The sequence below is a fragment of the Neopsephotus bourkii genome, unplaced genomic scaffold (assembly GCF_033783945.1).
Source record: "Neopsephotus bourkii isolate Nb327-2 ecotype Australia unplaced genomic scaffold, CSIRO-AGI_Nbou_v1 NB_1328, whole genome shotgun sequence".
Classification (NCBI taxonomy): Eukaryota; Metazoa; Chordata; class Aves; order Psittaciformes; family Psittacidae; genus Neopsephotus; species Neopsephotus bourkii.
Window position 1 is genome coordinate 4,962,471 of NW_026901808.1, and position 25,872 is coordinate 4,988,342.

The 25,872-nt window shown below is 39.1% G+C and overlaps 1 protein-coding gene across 2 annotated transcripts in view; it reads right to left on the reverse strand.

Annotated features, from left to right (window-relative positions):
• Positions 1 to 15,116: 15,116 nt before the first annotated feature.
• The window catches only part of LOC133219223 (guanine nucleotide-binding protein G(t) subunit alpha-3), a 51,109-nt gene continuing 40,353 nt past the window's right edge, over positions 15,117 to 25,872 (reverse strand). For both annotated transcript variants that reach the window (XM_061366393.1, XM_061366394.1), the window contains exons 5-8: positions 21,694 to 21,822; positions 18,379 to 18,508; positions 18,011 to 18,164; positions 15,117 to 16,679 (exon numbers count right to left, since the gene is read on the reverse strand). In XM_061366393.1, coding sequence (XP_061222377.1) covers positions 16,489 to 16,679; positions 18,011 to 18,164; positions 18,379 to 18,508; positions 21,694 to 21,822 — 604 coding nt within the window. In that variant the 3' untranslated portion in view covers positions 15,117 to 16,488. The remainder of the gene's footprint in view (positions 16,680 to 18,010; positions 18,165 to 18,378; positions 18,509 to 21,693; positions 21,823 to 25,872) is intronic.

Genomic DNA, 25,872 nt, shown 5'->3' on the forward strand with positions numbered 1-25,872 from the left:
TTGCAGGATTTTTCTAGTGGGTCACTTTGCAACTGGATTAGAGCAAAATGAAATCATACACATTTTATGCCATTTTATCCCCCAGCTGAAACAGATGAAGAATGACAAAGCAACTGTATTCCTGTCCTGGAAGAGGGATTCAGCTCTCCACATGGCTTTTAAATAATGCTTTAGTATACCTTGCTTCTAATTGTGCATACACCACAGCTTGAAATTCTGGAAGAGACTGAAGACCATGTATTAATGAGCCTTTGATAAAAATGCTCACACAGGCCCTGTTATTGATGTATGAAAGAGTCAAAATAACAAGCCAAGAACTATTTAACGGCAGTAGCTCTTCAATGATTAAATGTTAAATACATTGGTTAAAACCACACCTGGTAGGAAGACATCAGTAAGTCACATTCATGAAAGCCTTTTTTCAATAAAAGAATATAATATTGATACAGAGGTTAAGTGAAATGTCACTAGACCTATGATCTCTATCTCCTGTGGCATCATTCATGTCATTGTCAATATTCAAGTGAAGTCTGTGCTTCACTTCATTTTTTCCTTTCTTTTAATCTACAAGGGGAAAGAAAACCAACCCCACTGACTTAAAAACTCAGTTTGGTCAATGAAAAATAAGGCTCTTGCACTTTGACATCCATGTCAACATGTATCAGACTACAAAATGAATTCACTTTTGGAAACCCAATTTAAATGTCAACTGAGGTCATGAATTATATTAATATGCAATAGTAGCTTTGTTTTCAATTGGGGTCTACTAATCAGTCTCTGAAAAGTTATAGAAGACTTTCCAAATGAAAACTGGTCATAAAACAAAGAAAGCTTTCCTGCCTTTTTCTTTGCCAGCAGAAACCAGTTTGGAAATTAACTGAATATTCACACTACCCCTTGTTAGTGTTTTTATTTTTTCTATTTTTACTTTTGTAGTTTGGAGGTCATGGAAAAGATGAAAAAAATCCATTATGATGCACTCTACAAATGAGTCAGAAAAGAGCACTGGATTCTAGGAAATGCACCACAACAGAAAACAGACTCCATAAAGCTGTTGTTTACCTTATAAAACTATGTGACAAGCAGATGCCTAGGTCTGAAAACATATTTTATATCTTTTCAGATAAAGTAATTCGTGTTTGATGCATATACATTGATACATATGAAAAGTTTAATGTGTGCATATAGGTGCAAAATTTAATGAAAAGCATAATAGAAACAACTGGAAAATACGGCAGGTATCACTTTGCATTAGACTCCTTTCCTAGGACTTTTTTGACATGCCATTAGGTCAATTCCTTGTCCAGAAACATCATGTCTCATACTGGTAAGCAGAGCAATGACAGAACAGCATCAACATCAAGCAGCAGAGGCTCCACCAGCACAGCAGAAGAGCCTCAGGCATTGAACTTTTCAGTGCCTGAAATTAACAGCCGAAGTCTCACTCATTGATTTTTGGCTCGTAGAATAGGGCAACAGACACTGATTCCTGTGGGGCATCTGCTCTGAGAAGGGCTGAACTTAACAAGATTGGTTCTATTGACTTTACCAGGCTTCACATTGAGAAGCAGAACGGCTATTCTGGGTCAGACCAACCTGTATCTAAACTAGAATCTTTTCTCCAATATTGTGATTTTAACCTTGAGATAAGCTCAAAGAAGAGCTACAGAAGACAAAGAAGGATTGATACAGCCCAGAGCATGATTTCTCCCAATATTTCACACTTGGAGGTGGAGTGCTCTTCTACTGAAGCATCTCACCTAACAGATTGGATCTTCTCTGAGATTGTTTTGAGGTGTTTTTAAAATCGTATCTAAGGATATTGTTTTTCACAAAACTATATAAATGTTTTGACTTGTTAGGTGCATTTTTATATGTACTTGAGTTGCCTGTCCTCCCCATACCTGTACAACAAGCAAAAGGCAATTTGAGATCTGGAGGCTGTGTGAATGTAGTTCATTTGCTGAAGTGTGACCTAATTAGCCACGCTAAAGGGCAATTTTACCAGCTGAGGAATGGTGTTTATTATGACAGACCAGAATACAGATGATCCACTTCTCCCTTGCTGCACCTGTCCTCAGCCAACCACAGAGGTATCTGCTACGTGACTTCTGATCTCTGAAACACCCTGTATGTCTTTATTTCATTTACATCATTTGAATCAGAGAACTGTAGAATGGTTTATGTTGGAAAGGACCTTAAAGATCATCCAGTTCCAACACCTTCCACTACACTAGATTGTTCCAAGCCCTGTCCAACCTGGCCTTGAACACTGCCAGGGATGGAGCAGCAGCTGCTTCTCTGGGCAACATGTGTCAGTGTCTCACCGTCCTCATAGTGAAGAACTTCCTGCTGTTATCTAATCTGAATTTCCCCTTTCAGTGTAAGGCCATTATCCCTTGTGCTGCCACTACATGCACTTGTAAAAAGCCCCTCTCCAGATATGTTTTTGTCCCCTTTAGGCACCAGAAGCTGCTCTAAGGTCTCCCCTGAGCCTTTTTTTCTCCAGGCTGAACAAGCACAGCTCTCTCAGCTTCTTTTCATAGCAGAGGAGCTCTAGCTCTCAGATCATCTTTGTGGCCTCCTCTGAACTTGCTCCAACAGGTCCGCGTCCTTCTTATGTTGGAGTACTGAACACAGTACTCAATGTTCTGCCTTTTATGTATGATTAATGTCTTGTTAGTTTGAAGGGTGCTTCTGAGAACTCATTGCTTTCCCCTTGTAAAATAGGCAGAGCAGAAGTTTGTACTTTACTCTCTACAACCTGTACTTTTCTGTGTGCATATCTTTGTGTGTGCAGATTGGAGGTCATGGAAAATTGAATCTGAAAACATTCTATTATGATGTACTTTCTCTTATTTGTTGTGTTCCTTCAGTAGCCAATATACCACCCTTTATACACAAGTTATTTTGGAAATAATACTTTCCCCGAATTCTGACACTTTTATGTGTTAAGGACAACAATAATCACCTAACAGAGGATGTATCTTTTTAAGTGCACTGAACAAAAGAAAAGTTGGGTCACTTTTTCTGTTTCCATTGTTATTTTCTCACATATCAAATAGATTTAAACAAAACAGAGGAACACAGGAAAAATTTCTTCGCTCACCAAAAAAGATTTTGAATTTCTTGAGGAAAGTGGGAAATAATTCATAAAAAGTCCTTGATTCCTCCAAAAACATAGAGGCCTTTGGGACTGCAGGTGACTGAAACTATGATAACTGAAGTGGACAGACAAAGGCCAGACCTTGAGATCTGCAGAAGCTTGGGAGGAATTTGGTTGCTAGGAAGCCATATATTTTTAAATTCAATATATAAAAATAATATACACGAGTTTCATGGAATTTAAGATGAAATATTTTCTTCATTTACACAGTTATTTTTTATTACGTGCCCTGCTTTTACCGATTGGAAATGAAATTCTCAGCTGCTTTCTAACTTGCAAATGTAATGTTATGCAGTATAACCTCTATGATGCTATGTTGCTAAGACATCAGGGCTTATGCCTGCAAATGCATATTCGTCCATGTTTGTATATGGAGGTCATCACATGAAAATCAATGGCAAAGTTCCTGAATATGTCAAGTTTGTCACCTGTTTGAACTTCAGAAATCTATCTGTTTTACCACTTCTTTTATGCTAGAGGCTAAGGAAAGCACCTTGCTGCCAGCAAATTTAGTGTCAATAGAAAATAAATCTCCTAAATCCACAGGAATCATAGAGGATTTACACCAGAGGGTTCAGAGAATGGCAGCACTTCACTAACACCTATGGCAGGAGGAGCCTACATCCATCACTGCGATGAGCACAGGGAAATGACAGGAGCAAGCATGGGCAGTCAGCCAGGTGGCAGGTCCCTGGGATGAGTTTTGTGCCTCCAGCACCAACCGCACAGGTTGCTCATGATGAGAAAAGGAAGCAGGCTCTGCACACAGCATCTTCTGATTAAGGTAAATACCTCAACAGCAAAATCCCCCTCTAAACTGCATGAAAATCCTACCGTGGATAGACTTGAAATATTTTGGTGCAAGGTTGTTTTCACATTATTCTTTCTACCGTTTGGCTATGAAATGACATCAGCAATAAGGTCAGCCTGTATAGCTGTACATTCGTCACGATGTCCTGAACACTCCCCTAAGGCAGTGCAGTATGTGTGATACAAACAAGATCCCCAGGGTATGACAGGTATCTTTCTGTCCAAGGCATCTTCCCAGTGATTCAGACCACATCCTGTGATTGAGGAAAGGAAAACCAGGATCACATCCTAAAAAAATTCTGCTCCGAGAAAGAGTCCAGCAGACAGTAACAGAGGGAAAAATTTGCAGTGATCTAATATTCCTATTATGTTGTGATTATCTGCAGAGCTCTGGCTCTGCAGTCTTTTTCTCTTTCTCTTGCTCTAATCTGTGTGGGCATTTCTATTATGTCTGTCAGCACAGCATCTGAATGCCTTCCAAGGAAGAAGAAATACTACCTCTTTTTTCTTCCTATCAGCAAAATATGGACTTTATCTCAGCTAGCACAGAGTCTTCTAAAAATGTCAGTGTGCCAAGATGGAGAGCATGGAGATTTATCATAGATGCAACACCTCATTCTCCAGTCTGCTTTCTGTTCTGTTTATGCATTGCACTGGGTTTCTCTGTGACAATGAAAACAAGCCGATGTCTGCGGTATTTATAGGATATTTATGTAAGGAATAGTTTTTATAGCGACAAGATTAAGTGTGATGTAGCAACTCAAGAAGTACTTTTGATAAACTGAGTAACTCCTCCCAGAAGGGTATCATCTGCTTTATTTATATTACAAAGGGCACTTAAATGTGAGATACTTAGCCATTCAACTTGATGTACTAGGTTTGCCTACTACGTGGTTTTGTTCCACACAGTCTGTAGACAGAAACCTACTATAAGCCGCAAAGCAATCACAAGTCACTGTATAACAGATGTGTTAGTTGTGGTTTATATGAGGCAAAACTCATAAAAAGATGCTTACAGTAAGTTATGCTGTCTTGATAAGGCTTTAATTAAAGTTTCAACTCACTCAGCTCCTGTTCTGATGCTGACCAGGAAACCGAGTAGAGGCCTCTTATGTCCATTCACATTTCAAAATGAATGAACCTACTGACAGTGCTTTATTCATTGTATAGAGGAGAGACAAGGAAGTAATGTGCTAAGGTCCTTATATGAACATTTATTTTACCTTCATATAAATAATTCAAAGTGTCATACAGTATACTCCAAGAATGAGACAGGAAGGAGCTTGTTCACTTCTTTGTGTGCTGTTGCAGCTTTATTTCTCCTTTTTTTCCTTTTTCCTCTGAGCAGTCCTCTGAAACCTTATTTGCATTGAAAATACTTATTGAAAAGCTGAGTCTCATGTCAGGGTTCCTATTCCATTAAGAGGATGTAATTTTGCTTTGAAAATTGGTCTCTCATCTTGAATGAGGAAATAACCATTCTGGGGGATGCCAATTAGATGAACTTTTGTATCTCAAGTAGAACTGCTGAGAGCAATTTTGATGGACTGATTTTGCATTTGAAAATGCTTTCAATTGGATCTAAAGTACATTGTAAAATCAGATTGATCTCTCCAGAGGTTCTCCAATGAAAGATTCCAGTAGTGTTTAGACACTTTATTTGGACAGATTCAGAGCAAGGCATTTTGATTCCTGCTTGGTTCTAAGGCTTTTCTTTTTATACTTCTAACTACCCAAAGATCATCTCTTAAAAGTCAGTGTGAAAATATCTCAATTTTGACAAAAGTAAACATTAAGAATAGCTCCAACTTTTTTTGTTTGTGTATTTTTGAGACTTATCTTCAAAGAAAAATCTGGAACACTGATCCCTATCAGGATGAAGTCAAACACTGAAATCCTGAAATTGTTTTGAAATGCAGCTTCCATTCTCGCAGCTCATCTGTAGAGGGAATGCATTGGTTGCTTAAAATGTTTCCAGCTGCAATAGTCTAAATAAGGAATTTAAAAATATTTTTTATAGATGCTGCATTTGGTAATGGCAGCACTGGTTATAATCACTGACAGGAATAGCACTGATTACTGGTATCAGTGAAAAGCACTTCCAGCTCAGACTGTCTATCATTCAGAGCCAGCTTACATACCCGTGATGTTTTATGTAGTGCCTCCAGAACTGCTGGGATCTGTAGCAGGGTTCGTGGTTACTGGCATATGTATTAACCTGGACTTTCACTGCTTCCTCATATCAGATGCTGATCTTAAGGGAATTGTAAGTAGGTTCAGGGAAACTATTTTTCAGAAGGAGTTGTTTATCACCAGCCTCCCATAAGCAGGCAGGATCATTGTGCACTGTTAAAACTTCATCCACTGCATCTTAACCCCCCAGGCTCAAGTGAAAACGTGGAATTACTTAATCTTGCCTTTGGACAAATGACATACCAGTCTTTTGCTGTAAAAATAATTTTCTCTCAGCTCCACAGAGCTACAGAGCATTGCCATAGATGCACTGCTGTTAATTCTTGTCCATTTGGACTCACACACTCAGCACCAAATCTTTTTGGACTCAGCTGTCAGGGAAGATGAAAGGTGCTGCACTTTCTCTAAAACCACGTGTAAAGTGTTAATTCTGCTTGAAGAGATGAGATTCAGCGCTGATGACTATTGCAGCAGAAGGACAGGCACTGGCCAGTGCTCTGTGATAAGGGGTCACAGCAACAGGCAGAACAGAGGTTACCCAAGACATCACACCAATGTAGTTTTTGAAGTCTAAAATAAAACCTTGTGTCACTGAGAGGCATTGAGTCCAGCACTGCAGGCTAAAAAGCAGTCACTAAAAGAAAGACAACTCAGTGAACTCAGACTCCTGTTCTTCAAAGGAGCAACTGTAAGTTACTGGGCTTCACAGAAACAGAGAGAGTGAGCAGGGGATGCCTCTCTCTATTCTTTTATCAACAATCTATGTCACGGAAATTTCCTAAGGATTTCCAACATGGCTAACTTTATCCCAGTGCTAGACCTAAGGGGAGCCCTGTAAAAACTTTTATCTACTGCTGCTGCTTTATGGAACCCTGATAAGAATAAACATACCTGAATCAGTCATTTAAAGTTAGCTACCAGAGGCTGATGTGGAGCAGCCATTCTGTGCGAAGCTGTCGTGGTTTAAGCCCAGATGGTAATTCAGCCACACAGCCCGCTCACTTACTTCCCCCACCACCTTCTTCCCCTCCAGCTCCCGGAGGGATGGGGAGGAGAATCGAAAGAATGCAACTGCCAAGGTGTTGAGATAAGAACAGTCCAGTAACTAAGGTATAACACAAATCACTACTGCTACCACCAATAATAATAATTACAAGGGAAATAACACGAGAAGAGAATACAACTGCTCACCACCCACCTACCAATACCCACGCAGATCCAAGCAGTGATCTAGCCCTTCTGGGTAAGTGCTCCCAGTTCTACATCCTGGGCATGATGTGCTGTGGTATGGAATACCTCTTTGGCTAGTTTGGGTCAGGTGTCCTGTCTCTGCTTCCTCCCAGCTTCCCCTCCTCCCTGGCAGAGCATGAGACTCAGAAAGTCCTTGGTCAGGGTAAGCATTACAGAGCAGCAACTAAAAACATCGGTGTTATCAGCACTGTTCCCAGGCTGAAAGTCAAAACCACAGCACGGCACCAGCTACTAAGATGGAGAAAAATGACTGCTACTGCTGAACCCAGGACAGAAGCCTTCTTCTGGGCCAGGCTGTAAAGATCAGATAAGGGACTGTTCTGCAATCCATAGCTCCCAAGAGCGGCCATTCTCTGATGGCTACTTTGTCCCCCACAGGCTCAATTTCCCGGCACCCCTTCTTTGGTGGATTTTGCAAGAGACGGTATGTAACAGTAGCCCTGAGGCACAGTGCTGCTTCCACTGCCTCTTACAGCACTGTGTGTGCGCTCAGGAGAATTGATAGGAAAGCGAAATGTCTTTTCTAGCTCTTTGCCCTTTCTTTTGAAAGGAGCTATTTCTTCAGTCACCACATTTACAACTCCCCCATGCTCCTGTGCCATGAGCTGTTTCTTTGAAGCCAAAAGGAAGCTGAATCATAGAATCATAGAATGGTTTGGGTTGGAAAAGACCTTAAGATCATCTAGTTCTCTTTCTAGTTCTCATGGGCAGGGATGCCTCACACTAGACCATGTAGCCCAAGTATTACAGTGGAAGTTTCTGTGGACAGCCAATGTAATGACAGGAAAACTTTGATGGGCCTGGAAGGGAGGAAGGAGGGAAGACAATGTCATCTTGATGTCTCAAAAGCCTATTGATTTCAAAGAATAAAGATTACTCTTACTCTTTCCACATCCACCATCATGTCTCACCTTCCCAGACCCATCTCCCACGAGGGAGATGCTGTGGGAAGGAGAACCCCACATTCTTCATAGTCTCTGCATAAAGATGTGATGTGCACAAAGGCAGGTCTGTGTTTATAAAGGCTGCTAGAGAAACTCATAAACAATACCTCTCATAACAGCCCAAGTTCATACAAAATCCTGGTCTTCAGGGAGCTGGAGGATAAACATGAATCTGTGCAGTTCTTTGCAAATGCTGAAGGGCAGAGCCTTAAATAGAAAGTTCTAAAGCAAATGATGGCTTTGTCTTTTTAAATGCCTGTTCCACAATTCTAGGGGATAAACTTTGAGTCTTTATTATAGGTTACTAGAAGCACAAGAAACACTTTGCTACAGCTAAGAAAAGCCTTCAAATCATTATGAGTTTAAGGCTTCATGTTGCTCACACTGCTGGGTTAGCAGACTCCTGACTGTGCTGTAATTTTTGTAGCTGCAGAAAATGGCACGTTACAATTCAGAACAGTTGGGGAGAAAATATCTATTGCATACAGACGGAGGGGTTAGGATTTTTACCCCCAGGAGGACTCTGTGAAATGGAATATATCAAAAGCAACCCATAAACTTTTCATATTCTCATAAAGATGCTTGCATGTATGTACACATGCACATTTTGGCACACCACTTTGCTCTGACTTATGCCTAGTGACAGCACTTCATCTTGGGGGCCAAGTTTGCTTTAGCCATTTCTTTTCCAGACAGAGCTGGCCTAACATCTTCACCTCTCTTGTATTCAGCTAGCCTGTGGAGAGGTCAAAGTTAGAAGTATAGTTTGCAGACTGTCTGTATAATCAGTGACAAAGTATAGTCACCTTCAGCAAAATTTTCCAGGTCATCTTGCACCCAGGAAATCTGGAAAAGGCAAAAAAACCCACAAACTAAACCACATCCTTTCCAGAAGGTTCAAAAGCTTTTGGATTGCTTGTTGCAAGGGTTGCAGGAGAACACGATTCTAATGCTCTACTTGAGCTTCTTTTTGTTTGTGGTCAGCTGGTGCTGCTGACCTGGAGCACTCCTCAGACTACATAAAGGGTTACCTGGCGAATGTTTGTACAGGGCTTTGGAAACATGAAATGGGAGATTTCATACAGTCCTGCTGAAGGCTGCAGGCTTGTCTGGGAGAAACTGAAGGCAAGATCTGCCTTTGTTACACTGCATGTTTTTCTTCTCATCAAACAACTTTGCTGAAGGGCAGAATGTTTCACTGCAAATCCCTTTCCTCAAAGGAAGAAAGCAAAGCTAATGAACCTGGGAAAGGAAAAGCCAGTGTTAGCGATACAGAGTCCCTCCTATGCATGAGAAGCCCTCAGTTTCAGCCTGCCAGATGGAACAGTCATTATTAATCTCACAGCACTGATTACTTTAACGTTATTCTTTTGTATTGTACAATACTATATAACACTGAAACTTTGAGGAGACAGAAGCTGAAGAGTGAGGCTAACAAGAAGAATCCATTACTCCCCAAGCCAAAAAAGTCTGACCTGTGGCTGCTGCAATTTGAGCAGGAAAGATCCACCTCCTAATAAACTATTCAGAGACAGGGAGAAAGAGAGGCAGAACAAGCTGAAACTTTTACAAGATGTGAAGAGCAAGTGTTTTCTTGGCTAGCCTTTTTTGAGTCATGACAGCTCTCAGTCAATTTCAGATGAAAGTAGCTGCTTCCCTAGAATGGGCTGCAGCCTTCCTGACTTCTCCCTCTTGCCATCATGTCTGTCAGAATTTGCTATACAAACTCTCATTAAAAAGCATATGTAAGCCATTTTTTTTCTTTTTGCTTATGAAAATATTCTTGCAATAATCTTTAAAGCTACCACATGTTCCATTGCCTCAGAAATGTGTTCTCTATAATACGTTTATTCAGTATTCTCTTTGTAGCTACTCAGTGTGTGGCTTTTTAACTAATTTTGATTGTATAAGTAAATTCCATGATATGTTGCTATTCTTTGTCATTAGATGGATGCTATTTGGTTTTAACATTCAATTATCATAAAGTAAATGTAAATATTGAGGCACGTTTAGACTTTTGGCAATTTTGCTTATTTTCACAAATCCTATACACTGTTCTTGTTGAAGAACCCATTTATGAAGCAAGTATCATATCAGGGCCCAATTCTACCAAGTTCTGAGTACTTCTAGCAAAGTGCTCAAGCCCCTTCACAAAGTCACCTAGGAAGCAAGGCTGGCTTTGGCATTACATTCTGCTTCAAAGAGGTGCCTGTGTTCCTACTTACTTATGTTTAGAAAAGTCAATGTCCCTGCAGCAAAACCTCCTCTGCAGGATTTCCTATTGACTGCACTGAGCTCCTGCAGCATGCTGGCTCTTGCTACCTCACCCTGACTTGCTGAACTCTCCCATCTCACTTTGTAAGGAACTTCACCACTGTACTCAGGGGAGTTAATTTTGCTTCAAGAGCTGTTTGTCTGTGTCTAAATCCCTTTGCCCTGTGTAAACTGCAGGGCAGAAGCATTTCCCCAGCACCCAGGTCTGGGTGTGTGTCTGAGTTACCTGACTATGCTGCAGTGAGAGCTGCCACCTCTCACTGGTGCTTAAGTGTGCTTAAGAACTGAGAAATCTAAAAGCAAAGGCAACCTTTGAATATGCTGTACTTTAAAAGCTGTGAGTCTGTTTGCATTTTGCTTTCTGCCTCCTACTGCTTCACCATCCATCTGTTGGATCTGTACCAGCAGTCAGAACCACATGACTTGCACTACAGGATGAAATGACTTTAAATGGCAACGTGGCACTAGTACAGCATTAACATCTCAGCAGCAGACAGTGTGAGATTAATGTCACAATTAGCAAGTGGATGTTTGATATCTCAACATCAGGGATTCATTGGAGTTGTAAATCTGCAGGGGCTCAGTTGGGTGCTTGGTTGTTACAGATAGGGATAATGTAAACAAGCATTTACTGGGGCCTGGTGGAAGCAGAAGGTTTCTGCTTGCATGAACAGTCTTTTTGAGAGGTAGAAACCTTGTTATAATATAAACATTGAGGTATACGTATATAAACATTGTTTTATGGAAGCAAATTTAATAAACCTAAATTCAGTAAACAGAAGTTAAGAGCAACCCTGTATAAAATACTGAAAGGGGAAAGCAGCAGCCCTTTCATACTCATGAGCTCAGAGATGATAAGTCTAAGCTAATATTGTGGGCAGAATTCCTCACTGTTCCTGTCAACCTAAAAAATATATAGAGAAGAACAGTGAAATACTGAGCACTATCACCTGCACAAACCTGGACCATAGGCCCCATCGCATACATAAACTAAACAAAAGCCACAAAGCTCCTGCAGGGTCTAGCCCTTCATGATGGGGGGACTACTGCTCTCTGCTGGTGCAAAGTCAGACGTTTCTTGAAAGTGCATCAACTGTGAGAAAATTAATATTTCTGCCTAGAGCTACTGAGAGAATGGGCATTCGCCATCAGGGAAGAATCTGAAATTTTCAACTTTGTCGTTTTGTTTTTAACAGATACTGGTCATTCTTCACACATGAGAAGAGAAATAGTTGGGACCTATCAAAATATTTTATTTCAACAAAATATCCTCAGCCTTGAAGGTATTCAGTTATAACATGTAAAATTAAACAAACAAACAAAAAAAGGTTTTAAAAGGGGTAAAATGGGTGTTATTTAGTCTGAAAATGTTCCTGTCCTTCATTTAATTCCCTTTCCTTTGGGCATGGACACCTTCACCTTGTTTCTCTAGCTCCTGTTCTGTGAAGCTCCAAAATTGTTAAACAAGTGTTTTCTGTACCCCGTCTGGCTTTTCAGAGAGAGACTTATTTAGAATTTCAGGTTAATCCTAATTTGAAAAACACTGGCTGTAAATGAGCTTTAAAGTAAATGATTGTTTATTCCAAAGAAGAGGTGCGATGTAGTTTATTAAGACCTACCTGTCGTTTTAGTTTCATGTGAGATCTACTTATGGTCTTTAACTAATGTTTTCTTTTTTTTTTTTTCCAGTGGAAGAAACCCTGTTTTTTTTCTAACAGTTCTTTATTCTAAGCACTGAATTAAAGCACCTTAGACTAAACAACAAGACATTATTCAAAAGGGTCATTATTGATCCCATGTAAAATAAAAACAAGAAAAGATAGAAGAAAATAATTTGACACTCACAAATGCATAAAAAAATAGTGGAAAATCTCACCAAGCCAACCTACAAACTAATTGCTAATTGCTGTTCTATTACCAATACAAAATAAAGTGAACATCAATTTTAAGCAGAACTCCTAAACAAGGTTTGTATTGGCTTTTTGGTAATAGCACAGTAAGGGAAAAAAAAAGTTGTCTGATCAAAGTAAACACAGGGAAAAGAAATCTCCTATAGTACATCATGTTACTGATGTTAAGCAGAACAATCCACTAACTTTAATTCATGGTGAGCTCTGATCAAAACTCAGTGGCATGACGTGATGCACCTGTAAGTACAGATGGTATAGCTCACAAACTACCTAACAATCTATTTTACAGGGGAAAAAGATACACTTAAGAGAGACATTAAGGTTTCCTTTCTACAAATCTCTATTTGTAGAATAAATGTCCCTCTAAGCTGCAGCTCTTTAGCACAGCTTCAATCAATGCACAGAACTTGTAAAAGTATCCTCAGCTCTACTATGTTCTTTCCCTCGTAAATTGAACAGAGTTATCAGTCCATCTCATTCCTCTCTGTGACAGCCTGCTATCACAAAACCAGCCACTGAACAGTGCTGCTAGGTAGCAAATTGTAGTTTTGTATCTTTTGAGTAAGATCTCATAGGAATGCATCTCCTGGCTATATAATTTCATTTTACAGCTGCTTGCTCCTACATGGACAGGATTTACACCCATGGGTAAATGCAGTTAGCGGATTTGGTCAATGCATGCTCAGCACATAAATGCCCTTGAATCTTAGGTCTCAGGGGATCCTCCTATGTGCTTCTTCAGAATTTATATTTTGTTTTTAATGGACTGTACCAAAGATAAGAGGCTTTCACAATGCTCATCATGCTGTGAGTTATATGTCATCCTATGCTTTTAAAATGTTACAGAAAGGGGCTGGCTGTATTTATGGCAGGTTTTCTACGATGTTATAGAAAGTGGGTTTAGAACATGCAGTATATCTTACAGGTAGACATCATAAGGAGGGTATATTATCTTTTCTGAGTGTCTTGCGACCTTCATTGACACTAATAAGATTTACATGTCCCAGTGGGTGAAATAATGGACTGCAGAGTCTTTAATTTAATTTATTAGAATGAGTGGCTGACTCAGAGTTGAGAAGGAGCATGACCTTTCCACATCAGTCGTTTGCTCTGAGCACCAAAGTAGAAAAACTCCTTGCCCTCACCAGGGAGAAAAATATTCCTTGGGTGTTTCTTGAGTGGCCTTTCTAGCCATTTTGGCCCCAGTGCAGAGGCTCTACAGCACAATTTAAGGAGTTTCAATTGCTTAAATGGTTCTTTTTAATGCATGATGTTTTTGCTAAATCAGGCCCTTGGGAAATTTTTCATCTTCAAAGATAAAGCAGCGCAAAAGTAAGTACATTGCAGGATTACTTGTTTCCTTTCATAAGACTTTGCTTATCATCAGTTCTCAGGGGCAGAGTTAAGATTTTTTTGGCCCTTCTTATGATGAAAGGAATCAAATGCTGAAGCAGGTTGCCCAGAGAAGTTGTGGATACCCAAACTCTGAGACCAGGGTTCAAGGCCAGGTTGGATGGAGCTAAGAACAATCCGGTCAAGTGGAAGGTGTCCCTGCCCATGGCAGGGAGGGTTGAACTAGCTGATCTTTAAAAATCCCTTCCAACCCAAACAATTCTATGACTCTATGATCCTTAATGTGTCTGAATGATTCCTGGGATTAGATGCAGGAAAACATGTATAGCAAAGCATTAAAAGGAAACACTTAGTGAAAAGAGGAAGAAGCTGAAACAAACCTAGAAAAGGGAAATCTAGAATGCTTACAGAGATATCTAGATGCTGAAGTGTACCATCCCATGTAAGACCTCATGAATCTTTCACTTCTAACTTCTAAATTTCAGGAAAGATGAAAGTAGTCAAGGTCTACCCCATTTCTTGAAATTTGAGGTATCATTAGTAATCAATCAGACATAAAAAAATTAAACCTTAGTGTCCTTGCATATATAGAAGACCTCTTAGCAGTGTTTCAGGTTGATATACAGTGTTTCATGCCCTTTATCTAACAGAGGGACACACCATTACTACAAGCTCAACGCATGAACAGAATGATATCACACAGCCTTTTAACTGGATTTGCAGTGCTATAGGAAGTAAAGCCACTCTGCAAGGTTTTGGATGCGAGTTTCAAATTAAAGGTGGGTCATTCAAACATTCATGGACTATCAAAACCACATGTACAATGTTGTAACAATGGTGCAAACTAAATCCAGCTTAATTGCAGTTGGCAGCTGCCAGCTTTTGAATATTCCTTCCTGTTGAAGAGTTTGCAAAGTAAGCAAAAGCAATAGTGGTCTTTGAGATAAATCTATTCCTTTCTCTTGTGCTTCCTGGAAGAATCCATACCCACAATAAATGCCAGAAAAAACCCTATGAAATGCGATTTACAGAATAGGAATTGTAGTTCTTGAAATGAGAAGCTCAGAAAGAGTTACAAAGAGGTGTGATGTCAAACACAGCAAATCTTTTGTCATCTTATCCCACTGGAATGTGTACATTTCTGGAGTAGAAGGGCAGCAATGAGATTGCCATTTTGATACCACTACTATACCAGAGTATTTATATATGCCACATATGCTGTTCTTAAGCATCTTATTATAGGCAAATATGATTATAGGCTTCTTGTACCAGAAGCCAAAATTTAATTTTTTATGTAATTTAAAGATTTGACTGCATAACCAAAATACAGAAAACAGTTGACATTAGTTAGTTTAAATGCAGTTTAAATACCAGATTAAAAAAATATATATAATTAAAAATATTATAGTTAAAAGTTGTAATAAAACCTCCCTCCAAGTCTCTAATGCATTTTCTCTGGTGCTACATTTACCTCTCCACTGCTCCTCTAGCTGTTAATGCTGGTGGTTTTTGTCTTAGAGAAGAGATGTGACAGCAAGTTGTCCTCCTGAGATACTTGGTGGGAGAAATATAACATTCATGGTAGGGTTTTATTCTCCTCTTTGCTGGGAGGATCATGATGTAGCTGTTGATGGCTGCTTACCCCTTGCTCTAGGAGCCATTTGGGCCCAACAACGTGTTTTTGCCATGAGGACTGTTGGGTTTATACCTTCTCTGCCTGGTAGAAATCACTGTTGCAGTCATAGGGCACTGGAGAAGCTGTCCAGTAACAAGGCTGTTAATTATTATCAAAACAAAAAAGTATTACCTTTACTTGTTAAAAAATAATGTTTCAACTTGCCTTTATGGCCTGTGCAGGAAATGATGGTTACTATGACACGTTTTTCCCTTAAGGAATCAGATAACTTGCCTACATCTTACTGTGTTTTCTTTTCTGCAAACTGGGTAACACCCTTTGTCAGCTTTACCCATGTGCAGATTTTATGTACATGTTTCTCAGCTCTTCTAACAAAACAGTATGATTAAACATTCAGATTTGCACTGCTCTTTGTTGTACACCAGTTAAGTTTGGGGGGGGTTGCCTTTGTGGAATTAATGGTATGTAATTTTTAGTTGTGTATGTAACATGAAAACAGAAGAGTACTGAATGGAAATGGTGCACTGATACTGTTTAATGCTATAGCTCTCTTAAGGTTTCAAATGTAAATAAAAGTAAAGTTTCTCTTATATATTATCTTTCTTCTCCCATCACTAGAAAATACAGGATACTGAAGTATCTGCCATTTCCTGAGAAGTGTTGATTCCTTAAAGATCATATTGGTTAACATATGAATTTCCCTTTGATTCCAGCAGGATTTATCAGTGGCTAGGACCTCTGTGGAGCAGAAACATTTTTTAAGTCTTACGAGATACAGAAAGTCAGTGTTGATTGCAATGATCAGGCTATACCCAAGTCTTCAACTGACAGCTAACAAAAGCTTAATTGATATTGTTTCTTCCCTAGAATGTTTTATTTCGGTCAGCACATACGATGAAGAAAGGAAAGTGGACTGAGATGAAGTCAGGCTATAAGCAAGGGAATGAATGGCTAGTAAAGCCCACAGTCTTTCAGATTTTCTTTGATTATTATGTCTGTGACTGCATCAAACACAAACTTGACATTTTGGGTGTCCGTGGCACATGTCATGTGAGAATATATCTCTTTATCTTCTTTCCGTATGTTCAGGTCTAGAAATTGTTTCTTGATGTAGTTTCCAGCATCTTCGAATGTATTTAGTCCTAGTGGAGAGAAGAGTAAAAGAAAGAGAAAACACATTTTGATTGGAATTTCCTCACAGGTGCTAGGAAACAAGAATTCTTTTTTCTAACGTTTTTCGTTTTCTTTTCCCTTTCTTTTCCTTATTATTTTTTCCTAAAGCGAATTAACTTCATGCAGTAGCTATGAAAATTTTGTATTTAAACTGGCCACCTAAATTTAAATATCAGTGCCTAACCAGAAGTCCTTATTTCTGAAATGAAATGTTCCTGAGTCATTCAGTGTGAATTAGTTAAAGAGGGAGAACAGAAAGTGAGAGAAAAAGAAATAAAAAGGAAAGAACATAAATTCAAAGGAAATCAGATAGCAGACAAAATTGGTGGGGGTACAAAAATGAAGAGATAAATGAAGGAGAAAGGAAAAAAAATCATGTTTTTATATTCAGTCACAAGTCCCTCATGCAGTTTTTCTGCTTGTTGGTAGCACTGCTTTAGAACAGCAGGAGGTATGGACACTGGTATCACTGCAGGACTGCAGCAGGCTTTGAGTCCTGGTGGCAGGCTGCTGCTGAAAGCCCTTGTTGGATCCCATCCTGTCTGAAGCCTCAGGCAGTGCAAAATTGTGAGCTCCACTGAGTTTAGGACATAATGTTTGAATACCTCAGTGAAGCACTGAGGAATTTAGGTTGCTGTGCTGATACGTCCTGAGAAAGGGAGTGAAGGAGCTGGTTTCCGGGAAGTGAGCAGAAGCCATCTTCTAATAATATCACTTTAAGTATGTTTCAGTCTGGACATTCCCTGTCCCAAACACATTAGGTCAGTACTAAAATACTGACAGGTTTTGGATTTTCTCTGGCACTTACTGACATGGCTTCATGTATTCTCTTACATTATTTGGGAACAGCTGCTGGGTTTTGTTTCCAGTAGAGACTACTGTGACATGCAGAAAGAGGCAGACTTCCTTTATGGAATGGGTTTTCAGAAAAGGAGCAAAAAACTTGGATTCAGTTATGGTTTGAGAGTCATAAGCACTGACTTGTGCTGAAATGTGGGCTAGCTTCAGTTATCTGAAACTTCTAGTTCTTTCAGTTTCCTCTACTGCCAATGGAGAGAAATAAGTGTCTCCAGAGAGACAGATGACCCCTTCCTAGGATAAGCATGATGGGTGGGTGAGATGAATTGGATTCTCTGCATGTGACACCTACCATTCTTTTGAGAGAAAGGCCAGGTGCTTAGGTAAGATGCTTAGTATTTAAATGGTTAAATATAGGTGACCTGAGTCAAAGTCTCAGCCTTTAATGCGTGGCCTACACTCATCATCTGAATGTATTTTCTTCTGAAAATTCCAAACTTACCGTCATACTCAGGGAAGCAGATACTCAGATGAACTTTCACTATTTTCTCTTGAAAGAGGTCTTTTTTGTTTAGAAACAGCACAATGGAAGTGGCTGCGAAGCACTTGTGGTTGCAGATGCTGTTGAACAGCTGAAGGCTCTCATGCATTCTGTTCTGTTGAGATGCAAAAGGTAAACATGAGAGACTGACGAATCTCATCCCCATATGTCTGGTTTTACTGTAATGTTCTTTACAGATAAGAACCAATAACCAATATAGCATAATAGCCTTTAAATGGTTATCAGGGAACAGGAACAGTTCTCATATGCCATCAGAGAGTACATTAAAACTTAGCAGCAAAAATGGTTACTTGTCTCTTCTGACTCACCACTTCTTTATCTTCCACCAAAACCATGTCATAGGCACTGAGTGCAGCGCAGAATATGATGCAAGTAACTCCCTCAAAGCAATGAATCCACTTTTTTCTCTCCGATCGTTGTCCACCCACATCAAACATCCTTTGAAGAAAAGTAGCATATGTGCAATGTAAAGCACTAACTTGTAAGGATGTAGTCATGTTGTTAATATGCAGAGTGCAAGTAGAGATGAACTGCAACCAAACATCCAGTTTATTGCCCGTTTCTATTCCAAAAGGTCAGGCAGTACTATATATAATTTACAGCTTTGTAGTGAACATAAAATGAAACATAAAGGCTTAAATACTTGCATATAGGAAATACTTCCAGGTAACACATCATGTTGAGGAACTGGGGCTTTGCATAAGAGCTCAGTGAAGGACTCAGCCATTCAGGCAAGGATTTATTCAGGACAGAATTCATACATCAAACATTGACAAAAAGCCCTCAAATCCACAGTTATTTCTTTATAGTTTTACTTGCAGTGAACTGACACATTGATCAATAAAACATATATCTGGAAGCTGGTTACAGGTTGCCCCTGGTGTAGATAAATATTAAGTCACTTACTCATTGCCCTAGCATAGTCACTTAGCTAGCTGTATAACCTGCAGTGTGGGGGTCTCTGTTCTGTCAATCTCATTAGTTGCTGTTTAAGCAGCAATTCACAGGAGCAGGAATCCCTTTGTGTATAGAGAGGAAAATGTATGTCTGTCCTCCTCTGCATTATTCCTTCAGTATCTGCCAGAAATTACTACCTTTGTGTAGAGTCATGTGAGCTTTTTATGGACTCTTTCTATGGGGTTCAAAGCCAACTGAGTGCAACTAGCTGCGACCCAGTTAGTTTCGGCTCAACTCAAGTGGAGCTGTCCTTGATTTGTAGCATGTAACTCTGAAATAAAGATTATGGGGAAAAAAAGCTTAAAAATTTAGTCTGCAGAACAGTTCCACAAGCATACAGAATTGTATGAATCTGTATTCATTCCTGCAAGCTTTTAGCATATGACCCTGTGAGCATTCATGATAAGTCGGTTAAAATAGGAGAAGATCAAGTCCAGAGGCAATGTTGATGGGCATTTTCTGCTATACTAACCTTAGTTTGCTCATCAGTTCAGAGTTTAACATAAGCACCTGTAAAGTTGAAGTGCCTCTGTGAGTAGTAGATGTTTATCTGAGATAATCTTCTTCTTTAACCAGAACAGTCTCTATATTTTCCCAGCACTGTTCCTGGAAAACTTAGCTACAGACCTGGGAGTAGCTGTATATTCATTTGTCCTAATGGTACATTGTAGTGAGACCTAAAGACTAAAATAAAGCTTGCCAGATTTCAAACTGTTCCTAGCACATAAATGGAAATGACAGCAGGAGATGACCTATGAAGATCAGATTTTCTTTCAAAATTATTTAAGTATGTTTTGAGATCTGTAAATCAAAGTCAACATTAGTGAAATATATTAAAGAGCACATGAAAGCTAAATTACACTAAATCAGCAAAGTAACCACTAAGAAGACAGCAAATAACAAGAGACGTTATCTGTGCAACAGCAATTCAGTTCCCTGAATTACAGTACTGGGATTTAGACTTTTACTGCACAGACACAAAATGTTTTCTGCCTCATTCAGTTCAGAAGAGGACAAGCGTTTAGTGAATGAGGCATCTGTTCATGTTTTCCTTTTATCCATGGATAGCTTGTGACCCAAAGCCTCAGCTGAGCACATCGACCAAAACTCACTCTGAATGTGGAAGTGTTCCTCTCTTTATGAATGTTTCTATGGTACTTATCAAACTAAGTGCAGAGTCATTAGGGTTGCCAGCTGTTTTGTATTGCTCTGGCAAAGCAAAGTAGCAGTAACTGGCTGGTTAGGATGGATTTATAGCCACTCTACATCCCTACAGCAGCTAAAACCCCTCAGACTTTTGTAGTGATTCTGCCTCATATTACTAAAGTGCCTAAAACCACCAATGGATTTACTCATATAATACTACTGTGACACATAGCAGAGGGTCTAAACACGCTAGAGTTTTTGTGTTTGTGATGGCATTAAGAGCTTTCCTCTTGTTTAAAGACACCTGGGTAACTTAATTCTCAGTTGTGCCGTGTTTCAGTTGGACCTAGACTCTAATACTCATCTAACCTCAGGACTCGTAGCATTCATATCAGAGTCCTGACATGACTCCGACGATTTCTTTCTACATCCTGATTTTAGTTCTTACATAAACTATGATTGTAACTGAAGGTGCTCAGATTTCCATTGTACAAAGCTGTCTGGAAATACGTTAATCAGAGAATAAGAAGAGGATGTCTATGACATTGCACAGTAGCGCTTGTAGGTAAGTGCTGAATTTTCAGAGTGATCAGTGTATTGAGGTGACAAGAATTCATTTCTAAGGCCCCTATTTCAGAATCTTATTTTGTATATGTAAACTGCATCGTGTCAAACATCTGTGTGGTACCATAGATGGTTTAGGAAATGTCTAATTGCCATATGAGGGAAAAAACCCTAAGCCAAATGAAAAATGTAAAAGTTATAATCCTGGTGCTTTATAAATGTGCCTATCGCTATGGTTTCTTGTCTAGACAGCATTCCAGTAACATGTAACTAAGATTTTAAATTAAGAATTCAGTCCATAAAGAAAACCATTATAGAATGCCAAACCATCATAATTTATTCAAATACATTTTCATGTGGAATTAGGTGTTTTTTAATTGGTTCACCAAGCATAACAAAATCTTGAGTATCTCAAAGTGTCAATTATTTTCAGTCAAATTTCTCAGAGACATCACTTTAGAGATATTTTTTTCTAATGGTAACACTGAAATTTCCCACAGGACAGAAATTATTTTTTTGCCAAATGTAATGCATTCTGGTGTTAAGAGCAGTTATTTCCACTCTCAAAAGAAGAGAGTGAAAGGTGGAGAGTGCATGCAAATTAGTACTCATCAAATGTTTTGCATGCTGGTAAGGGCATTTAGGTAGGCAAATTACCTAAACGTCACAAACAATTATTCAAATGGCAGGATACAAATAATACTTTTTAGACACATACATATGCAAAAATGTCCTCTTAGGACCTGATATTCTGAGATATTTTATAACAGTCCATTATATACTTAAGTTTGGAGTACTGGTACTAAAATAGCTTGCTTTTTTGGCTATTGCATGATATTCAAAGAGTGGATTCAAAGCTGTCACAATGGGATTACCAATATTATAATAGGTCAATATATTTGCAAATACACAAGAAAGATAAAACCACAGAAAACTGTCAAATATGGCTTTCATACCTGAAGTTCAAATCCTTGAAAGAAAACTGAGTCTCTATAATCCCAGTTGTTTTCACTCGGGAGTGCAAAACATCTTGCTCACTAGGCACATAGTCCGGCATTGCTAACCTGTCCAAGTCATTGAGGTAACTAAGGAGAAAAGAAATTGTGATTGCTGAATTAAAAAGGTGAAACGAACATTAGAAAAATCACCTCATATTGAGCTGCTTTTGAGTATTGAGGCCTGTATCTAGTGGAGTGCCTCAAGGGTCGGTACTGGGACCAGTATTATTTAATATATTCATCAATGATTTAGATGAGGGAATTGAGTGTACTATCAGCAAGTTTGCTGATGACACTAAGCTGGGAGGGGTGGCCAACACACCAGAAGGCTGTGCTGCCATCCAGCGAGACCTGGACAGGCTGGAGAGTTGGGCAGGGAATAACTTGACGAAATATAACAAGGGAAAGTGTAGAGTCCTGCATCTGGTCAGGAACAACCCCAGGTTCCAGTATAGGTTGGGGAATGACCTCTTAGAGAGCAGTGTAGGGGAGAGGGACCTGGGGGTCCTAGTGGATGACAGGGTGACCATAAGCCGACACTGTGCCCTTGTGGCCAAGAAGGCCAATGGCATCCTGGGGTGTATTAGAAGGGGGGTGGTTAGTAGGTCGAGAGAGGTCCTCCTTCCCCTCTACTCTGCCCTGGTGAGACCTCATCTGGAATACTGTGTCCAGTTCTGGGCCCCTCAGTTTAAGAAGGACAGGGACCTGCTGGAGAGAGTCCAGCGCAGGGCAACTAAGATGATTAAGGGAGTGGAGCATCTCCCTTATGAGGAAAGACTGAGGGAGCTGGGTCTCTATAGTTTGGAGAAGAGGAGATTGAGGGGTGACCTTATTAGTGCATATTAATATATAAAGGGGGACTGTCACGAGGATGGAGCCAGGCTCTTCTCAGTGGCAAACAATGATAGAACAAGGGGAAATGGGTACAAACTGGAACACAAGAGGTTCCACTTAAACTTGAGAAGAAACTTCTTCTCAGTGAGGGTGACAGAACAGTGGAACAGGCTGCCCAGGGAGGTTGTGGAATCTCCTTCTCTGGAGACATTCAAAACCCGCTTGGACACGTTCCTGTGAAACCTTATCTAGGTGTTCCTGCTCCGGCAGGGGGATTGGACTAGATGATCTTTTGAGGTCCCTTCCAATCTCTAACATACTGTGATACTGTGATTTATGTAAATTACACATTTAAATACAGTATATTGTTTTTTATACAACATAGATCCACAATGCAGAGCCTTTCTTTGTTCCTTTTTTTTTTTTTCGTTTTATATACAAATGTAATTTAGTTTTTTATAATATCTTTCTGAGAATTTCAGTTCAGGAAAATCCTTCTTTTCCCAGGGATCCTGAAAGACTACCTTGTCAGAATGAGCTTTTGTCCATTTGCTTTCAGCAGGTGGGAACTGCCACCACAGGGGAAGAACCACAAGCATTTTTCAGAAGTAGGTTGACCAGAAGCGATCACAGCCTGTTATCAGACCTGTTGTAACAGTACCTTCCTTCCTAAGTGGAAGGGAGGGCATAATATTTTGGAGGAATTCACATTAGAGGGATGTTTTCTCTGCAGATCTATCAGTTTACAAGAGGAAGGTAAATGATAGTTAAAAAATGTATATTTTGTAATCAAAGCCAAAAGCTTCAATGAAGCTGAGGACCCCCTATGTACTCTCACAACACCGTGGAAAAAAGTAGATTATCAGGTTTCCTTTTCTGGCATACAGAGATAAAATCTGCATGAAATGAGAATCCAGACCAGATCTTTGAATCCTGTCCTTGTCCTGTCAATAGACATTTCTCATGTCTCTTCCAGGGGCATGCAGCTCTCTCAAAATGGCTGGAGAGAGCCTATGAATCCTACTAGCTGGTATAGGAATCAGCATCAAGAGGTTATGAATTGATAAAAGGAAAAGAAGAGGTGGTGTCTGGGTGGCTTCCTACCTTTTCACTATTAATATTCAAATAAAGAACAAAGCCAAAAGCAAGAATCCACGTACAGTGGCTGAAGCATTTACAAGCTTTTGGTGTCCCAATTGGCACCTTCCCATCTGACAAGCAAAACACAGTTTTGCTAACGTTTATTAGGCTTCACACCTTTTTTTCTTAATTCTCTATTACAGTGTCCACCCAGCATGAAGTTTCTGCTGTTCAGTTTAACCAGACAACTACCAAAACAAGCCTCAGAGCTCATCATCCATGTCTGCAATATTTAATACATCTCTAAGTAAAAAAAAAAATGAAATAAATAAAAAAAAAATAAAGTAGAATAATATATATATATTTTTTTTTCCTAAATAGCTTCTTCCATATGGAGATTTCTAATAATACTTGGAAATGTGATTTTCTTCCATTTTAATTTGAATAGACTGGAGCAAGGAGTGCTGCAGCTGATCTGAGTAATTCAATGTTTGCCCATTATTTAAGTCCAAGAAACAATCTGGTTTATTTTAAAAATGCAATATAGCTCTGATTCTGTGAGTGGGGTCTAAGGCAAACTCATCTCACCTTTGTGGGAAGACACAAAAGTGATTTTGCAAGTTATAAAACATATAAGCACTAAAATAAACACTGGAATATAAAATCTACTGTAAAGATCTGATAGTTCTTAGTCACAAATAGCTAAGTTCAATTCAACACAGCCAATTGTAATTGTATAGAAAAAATTAGACCGAGCTAATTTTCTAGTTAATGGAGCGAGAGAGGCATCTTCAGATTCTTCTTAGAGCTGTAGGCAGCTCTAAGGGAATGATCTGCAATCTGGCTCTCCACTGACAAAAGAGGGAACACAAACTAGTGGGTTACTTTAAATGGTTTCCTTGGTTTGATTCAGGTGGTAAGACTTGCTCTGAGAGAGGCAAATGACTGAGCAAGCAAGAAGAGAACAAGCAAGAAGCAAGCCAGCAAACAGAAGTACTACTGGTAACTATGCAATGACATGGTTTATAATCCTGATTTTTCCCCTTCCTTACCCATCACTCTGTTTTAGAAGATGATTAATTCTATGTGAGTCTAAGGAAGAAATACCAACTACAGTTGACATACAGGGGATTTTCTATTCAGAAGATCTCATTTTTTTCAATTAAAACACCCAGAGGAAAGACAGTGATTCTACTTCATTAGCATGAATTAATAATGAAAAGACTCAGAGAAGATAACCTTCAGAAAATCAGAGTTTATACAGTTATAATTCAGTACTCTGTGTAGGAGCTGATTCACGGGACTGAGAAACAGGAGTCTAGTTTTGAAAGAAATGGAAATGTAACACTGGATTCTTGACTGACTATAGCAGGTTATGCACTGATCGTTAGAAGCCTAGCAGCAGGAGCATAAATTAAGTTGATTTTAATGGTTCAGAGCCTAAGGCTACATTTTCTGAAGCATTGGCTATGAAGTGAAGACAAAGGATTAGCAGGATTTTCGGAAGAGTTCAGAGAGATGAAAAACATATCACTGTTATTTCTAACGTGACCAGCAATAAATAATGATTACTGTCTACTTCACAGTCTATATGAGCTCCCTTAAATTCTGAAAACCACTGCAGGTTAAAAGGCACACCCCATAACACTGAGAAGGAATTACCTTAGACTATCTTATTTTCTTTTTTAGGCAACAAGACCTAATCTGGAAGACACAGTATACTAGAATGTATATATATATATATATATGCACATGTATATATATGTATATATATATGCAGGCAATATATATATTTTGCTATATTAGGGGTTTTTGTTGTTTTTTTTTGTTTGTGTTTGTATTTTTTATTTCAATAAGTATTTTTCCTTTTAATTATGATGATTGACTTGTTTGAGGATTTTAGTGCTGGGAACAGCAGTGTGGCCATTCAGAAAGGAAACAAAAGATTGCTCTGTGCCATTCCTATAGAAATACTGCCAAGTCAGGCACAAATCAACACAGGCAATATTTCCTTTGCTCAGCTATCTTGCATAATGGTCTTCATTCTTGTTTTGAAGATATAAAGAGATGAAGAATTTTTAATATTTTCATGGTATAGCCCTTCTAGATATGTAGCTCATATTTTCATATAGCCTATATAATATTAATATATAATATTAATACAACAGCCCATATAATAATAATATAGCCCATTTTTTCATGGAAGCTCTTCTAGTATCTGCT